At 53.8% G+C, this 6,449-nt stretch overlaps 1 protein-coding gene across 1 annotated transcript in view; it reads right to left on the reverse strand.

The window, feature by feature from the left end:
* Positions 1–6,449, reverse strand: part of LRRC75A (leucine rich repeat containing 75A) — a 43,965-nt gene that overhangs the window by 11,283 nt on the left and 26,233 nt on the right. The window contains exon 3 of the mRNA XM_012805933.2: positions 908–1,036. Within this exon, the coding sequence (XP_012661387.2) occupies positions 908–1,036 (129 nt within the window). The remainder of the gene's footprint in view (positions 1–907; positions 1,037–6,449) is intronic.

Below are 6,449 nucleotides of genomic sequence, written 5' to 3' on the forward strand. Positions count from 1 at the left end.
AAAAAAAAAAAAAAAGCTGCTAGTGATTGAGGGTTGTGATGGAAGGAAGGAAAAGGACAGAGAAGAGCTCAGTGTGGAGTTGCCTGGCTCTCCCCCGACTTCCCTGCTGCCGTCCAGCTGCACATCCCTGGGTAGCCAGCCTGGCATCCCACAAGGCCTAGTCTAGGCCCTGGAGCTGGCAGGACAGGGGCAGAACCTCCCCTCTAGAAGGGGCTAAGGAGCAGTTTGGGTGCCCAGAGAGTCCTGGGGCTTTTCCTTCTGAAAAGGAAGTCCTGGGGATGCTGGGCAAGGTGGGTGGGACAGCCACCTTTTCCAGGCAGGAAATGAACATGACCGAAGGGGTGGGTCAACTTGGAGTTAAAGATAACTAACTGGGGGTAGTGGGGATTGAGGCTAACTCGATAGCCCCATGCAGGGCTGCTGTCATCCTCGTATGGCTCCTTTGTGCAAATAAGAAGTCTGCCTTTAGGAGGACACAGTTCTGTACCATGGTCATGGTTTGGTAGGCAGAGAGAGGGCTAGGTTTTAATTATTCCCTGCTTCTCTCCAACCCCTACCTCTGTCTGAGTATGTCTGTGCAGTGTGCAACCTGAACAACTGTACATGGTGTACCTGGCTCTGAATAATAAAGAGATGGCTACTCAGCTCCAGCCCTGCAGGAATGAGGGCTTCATGTTGCTGCAGCTTCCAGTTTTTTAAGGGCAGCTGAATATAGGGATCATGTGAAAAATCCCGTTTTTAAATGTTGGCAGTGAATTCACCCTGTGGGCCAAACAAAACCCATCTGTGCTGATGGCGCCAAGGGAGGGAATCTTGGGGCCGCTCTCTTGGTGCCTGCAGGAGGGGATTCTCTTGCTCAGAAAGGTGCCCACCTCATACCCTGGGAACTCAGACTGCAAAGCCCTACCGGCTTGGGGCAGTGGATGTAGCGTGCCAGGCTGATGATGAGGTCGTGAGTGATGGGGTCCACCAGGTTCCGGAAACTGGCATAGCGATACAGAACATCATCCAGTGAGGTCGACTCCATGCCCAGGTCCTGCAAGAGCAAAGGGCACCAGAGGTCAGGATGGCTGCTTCAGTCACCTTGCCCAGGATCCTGGGACAAGCGGGCACAGGCCACTGGGTGCTCCTGCAGGTGGCTTAGCATCCCCCAGAACCCTGGCAGGGAAGCGTCTGCCGGCCCTGAGGGGCCCTGGACTAGTCCATGCCGCTTTCTCTCTCTCTCTCTGAGCCGAGGAAAAGCAGGCTGGACATTTGCAAGCTCCACAGTCTGTGCAGGTCCCAGTGCGTTCACCTCTCCTGTGACGTCACTGGCCTATGCCTCTCTGTTTTCTCAAAGGATGAAGCCAAGGGTGGCCTGCCACAGTGTGAGTGGCTGCTTCCCCACTGGGGGCAAAATTTGGAACCAGCATGCATAGCAAAACTCCTCTGTCTTGTGACAGGATCATTCATTGATAAAGAGTTGTGTTTTCAGCTTGGTGCCTGTAGCACAGTGGTTACAGTGCCAGCCACATACTCCGAGGCTGGCAGGTTTGAACCAGGCCTTGGCCAGATAAAACAACGACAACTGCAACAAAAAATAGCTGGGCATTGTGGTGGGTGCCTGTAGCCCCAGCTACTCGGGAGGCTGAGGCAAGAGAATCGCTTAAGCCCAAGAGTTGGAGGTTGCTGTGAGCTGTGACGCTATAGCACTCTACTGAGGGGGACATAGGGAGACTGTCTCAAAAAAAAAAAAAAAAAAAAAACCAACAAAGTTGTGTTTTCTTCCTGCTTCTGAAGTTGTATTTACTTCTCCCTAGGTGGATGTGGCCACAGTACCCCTCTGCCTTGGGAGCTTTTGAGTTGTGGGTCAGTGGCACTCCCTCGGGGAGGGTATTACTTGGGGTCCCCTGATGGGGAGGGTGGGGGTGTGGAGCCAATGGTAGAAGTTGCTGGAACAGAGGTTCCCAGGGAGGGACAAGGGTCTGGGGGTTTCAGGGAACACTGCCCCAAGATACAGAATGCTGGCATCTGAGGAATCGGGAAGGTCTCTCCTGCCATTCTCCCCTGAAGCAAGGGCCATCAGGATTCTCTGACCTTCCTCTAAAGAAGGTCATGAAACCCTTGAGCTCAAGGAGTCACCTGCTTTAGAGAAGTAAAGAAATGTGTGATTTGTCTGTGCAGGGGAGTTGGACTAAACTCTGAGCCTCTCTGTGTGGAAGGGTATGGGCACACCTTTTCCCCTTCTTCAAGCCCCCTTGCCCCAAACCCTGCCATCCTCAGGTGAAAGCTGTGGTCCCCTCTGTGGCAACTTGCACAGATCGGCCAATGACAACATTCCCATCCAGGGGAACAAGGGGTGCCCCTGGGTGGGCAGGGCAGGCAGGCCAACCTGCCCTGTGCCGCCCACTCCCTGGGCCCTCTGAACTGTCCTGGCACAGCCCAGAGGAGGAGGAGGGTCCCAGCCCCGTTGGCCAGGGTCCAGCAGCCGGGGGGTGAGGGTGGGAGTGGGAAACCTGTGGGTGACCATCTGAGTTGCTGCAGGGGCTTGCTTCTTGTTTTGTTGGGATATTCCGGTCTTTTCTAAACGCCTTCCCCACGATTCTGAAACGTCCCAAGGCAGATGGGATCCATGCATAACGAGTCCCCAGATATCAACTCCTCCAGCTATCAGGATCTAAGGAAGGTGGGGATGGCCTAGGCCCAGCCTGAGGTGTCCTGCACAGACCCCCATCTGCTCTTATCCGCCGTGGGATGAGCTGGGCAGGGACTCGGCTCTGACTTGGTGGCTGACATTTCTTTCTTTCTTTCTTTTTTTTTTTAGGATACATTAAAATTTGGTTTAATAATTCTTTGCAGCAAAAAAAAAAATCACATTTGTAGAGAACGAACAACAAACATTTTTAGGCTATTTTAAACTACCATCCCATGAATTCATAGGGAAGAGGTTCCAGTAGCTCAGGAGTCAACATTGATTGACTTTTGAATTCATGGGGAATAGCTTCCAGCACCTTGTGTCACTGTTACATGGGGTCTAATTGGTTATCCTGTGTGCTATGCTGTACACCTATTATGCCATGAGCTCATGGAGAGTAAATAGGTTCTCGCACCTAAAAGCATGGGTCCACTGGTACTCCTGAGTGCTATGTTATATGCTTTATGCCATGAATTCATAGGGAATGGGTTCCAGGAGCTCAGGCTCCTTTCCACTGGTTCTCACAAAGTGGGCTTCTCTGGGTGGAGCAGGCTGGTGCTTCAGTTGAACCCAGGTACCTTTCTCTTTGGCTTCCTTCTTTTTCTGATCATTTTCCTTCACGTTTCAGGAAGCTATCTCGGCTCTTAGAGTTCCTAATATGCTCAATACGAACATTAATCCTCTTGGCTAGAATCTTGCCCTTAACTTGTTTGTTTACAACAATGCCAACAGCATGCTGGGTAGACTCTTCCAGTTGTGCCATGGTAACATTTGTGTCGCATGCCTTTTGAACAGTACCCATTCCCTTGATGTCTACAATATCACCTTTCTTGTAGATTCGCATATATGTGGCCAAAGGAACAACTCCATGTTTTCTAAAAGGCCTAGAGAACATGTATCGGGTGCCTCTCCTTTTTCCCTTTGTATTTGTCATTTTGGTGAATTATTGGAAGATGGTGTCTCCGGCAGAAAGGAAGCGGTGGCTGACATTTCTATGAACAAATATAAAAAGGGTCTTTGTCACGTGGATCTGGAGGGGCCTGGGTGTTTCCTGGGGGCAGGCTCTCTGAGTCTCCAGGCTGGTCAGGTCCAACCAGCACGGTTAGGGGCACTCTGCCTCCTACCCCTTGTGATAGCTGCATTGGTGCTGCGGTGAGGACAGGAGGGGCTGGTCTGGAGGGCTTTCTTTTCCACATGGCAGGAATGAACCTTGGAGGCAAACTGCCAGCCCTGCGCCAGGTTGTCTGGCTGCTGACATAATTGCCAGGGACCTGGATCCGGGGGGCTCAAGGTCTGGCACAGCTGCAGTGGCAGGAAGCTTCTCAAGTGTTGGCTGCTGAGGCCTAGAGCCTGGCCCCTTGTAGAACCAAGTATCACACTAGCCTTGGACCTCTGGTCCTGTCCTGGCATCTTCAATCTGGCAGGCAGTGCTGTATCCTGAGGCAGGTGACCTAACATCATTGAGCCTCAGTTTCCTCATCTGTCAGATGGGGACAGTGACTCCAGCATCATCAATAGATGAGAGAAGCACCACCAAATAACATATGTAAAGTATCTGGCAGGGAAGAGAGTCACCAACAGTGGATGCCCTGAGCCCACTTTATTTCCATTTTTTTATTTCTGCCCCCTCCACTGGGAAAGACTCCCCTTCCCTTATATAGTGGTTCTTAACCCCTTTTTGGATCAGAGACCCATTTGAGAAAGTGTCAAGAGTCATGATCTTTTTTCCAAGAAAAACACAGGAGTGAGGCAAGGGTTAGGACCTTCCACACTGGTCGTGTGATCAGGAGGGTATGGGGGAACCATGTAGACCTGTGGAATTCTGGGACACAAACCATAACCCAGTAACATGCAGAACCTCAGGGCAGGAGGAGGCTGGGAAGGCGGGAAGGCAGGAAGGCCGAAAGTCAAAAGGGCTGTGGTCTCAAGTCTCAGAGGCCTGTGTGGCCAAAAGAGCAGTGGCCTAGCGCCTGGCTCTCCAGCCAGACCTTGCTTACACCTGGAGGCTCTCCTTTCTGGGGCCAGGGAGGTAGGGAAGGAGAGCAGAAGGAGATGGTAAAAACAGAAGCTATCATTGCCATGGTCAGAGGCTGGACTGTGGCCATGGGAGGAGGCCACAGGCTGCAGTGATTTTTCTTCTATAGGCCGTCTGCGAGCTGGGATGCTCCTCTGTGGCTGTCGACATGATGTCAGCCTCTGTCCCTCCCCTGCTGCCCCGTGCATTCCCCTCCCCATGTGCCCCTGGCATCTAGTGGTTTTCCCCTTATAGCCATCCCTGTCCCTGGATGCCCCTGGAGAAAACGCTGGACACTGGGCCCGGCTAAAGCCCAGCTGAGAGTCTGTGGCAAGGCCCTTCTCTCTTGTGATCTCCTTCTCCCTCTGTGAAAGGGCAGGTGAACCACACAGTACTTATTAAGTTGTATTCCAAGATCTCGGGGCTGACAGGTGGGGGCAGGGGTGGGCAGGAGAGGGGCGAGAGGGGGCAGCAAGCCTGTGGGCTGTGGAGCTCAGCAGAGTAGTGCCTGGTTACAGACAGACAGACACACAAAGGCAGTTCTGTTGCCAAAGAAAAGCCTGGACACCCTGCACTGGGTGACCATTCAGGTTTCTCACGCTCCTACCAGACCACTTCATCTTCCCAGCTTCCGCCACATTTCAAGGGCAGTTGAGGCTGACCTGTCCTGGAAGGACCAAGAAAACCCTAGATGCCAACCCAGAGGCTGGGGCAGGTCTGAGAAGACGCCCAATGTCCTTTCCCAGACCACGCTCCAACCATCACCTCCTCTAGCCAGTCGCCCTGAGTGCCCGGCATGCTGTGGCTACTCCTTCTCCTTGGAGCGCTGCCCTCTGGGTTTGTGTCCTCCTTCCTTGGGATGGGGGAGCGGGGAGAGGGGAGTCTCCTAGGCACGCCGCCATGGGTCACTGTGAGTCATGGCCATAGCCCTCCCTGTGAATTCCAGCTGGGGTGGGGCTCCCCAGGGTCCCAGGGCCACAGCAGCGGAACTCAGGGAGCCTGGCCAAAGGCCGCTGCACACTTTATTGCTTTATTTCTCTATCTGGAGCCTGCCTAGGTCCCCAGAATGCTTGTGCTGTTTCAGGGCACTTCACAGTCCTGAGGACCTTGGCCCTGTCCAGGTGTCCTCCTCAAAGCCAGTTTACTGGGGATCACTGTGTCCCCACCCATGGGGGCTACTTATGGTACTGGGTGAAGGAAGGGAGCCCCCTGAACCCTCAGGTATCACAGAAGGCTGCAGCCTGGGCCCTGGCCCCAGGAAGTGTCCCCTCTTTGCCCCTGTACATGGCCAGCATGGACACTGCCCAACAGGGCTGTCCAACACTCCACTCTGCCCTGGCTTCCAGGAAGAGATGGGGGGACAGGCATGTGAAGCCTGCTGCTTGTGTGAGGAATGTGGGAGAACCAGATCCAGATGTGGCCCCTCCAGGGCACAGCCCTAGCCCAGGAGGGTCTGGTTTGCCTGCAGAGCTCCAAGCATTGAGGAAAAGCTCATCTTCCTCACTATGGGCCTGGGTACCACCTCTAGGAATAGCCCCCAAACCCAGCTATTCAAGCTTCAGTCGTGTGGGACCCACTTCCTCGAGATGGAGCCCCCTGGAGAGGCTCATTGCAGTGGGGCCAGAGAAGAAGGGCCTGGGGTGGAGGGTACGGATTCACATGGGCGGGGCTGGCATTAGAACAGCATTTCTCGGCTCGGCGCCTGTGGCTCAAGCGGCTAAGGCGCCAGCCACATACACCTAAGGTGGCGGGTTCGAATCC

The sequence above is a fragment of the Otolemur garnettii genome, unplaced genomic scaffold (assembly GCF_000181295.1).
Source record: "Otolemur garnettii isolate 467f Iridium unplaced genomic scaffold, OtoGar3 scaffold00046, whole genome shotgun sequence".
In the NCBI taxonomy this organism is placed as follows: domain Eukaryota; kingdom Metazoa; phylum Chordata; class Mammalia; order Primates; family Galagidae; genus Otolemur; species Otolemur garnettii.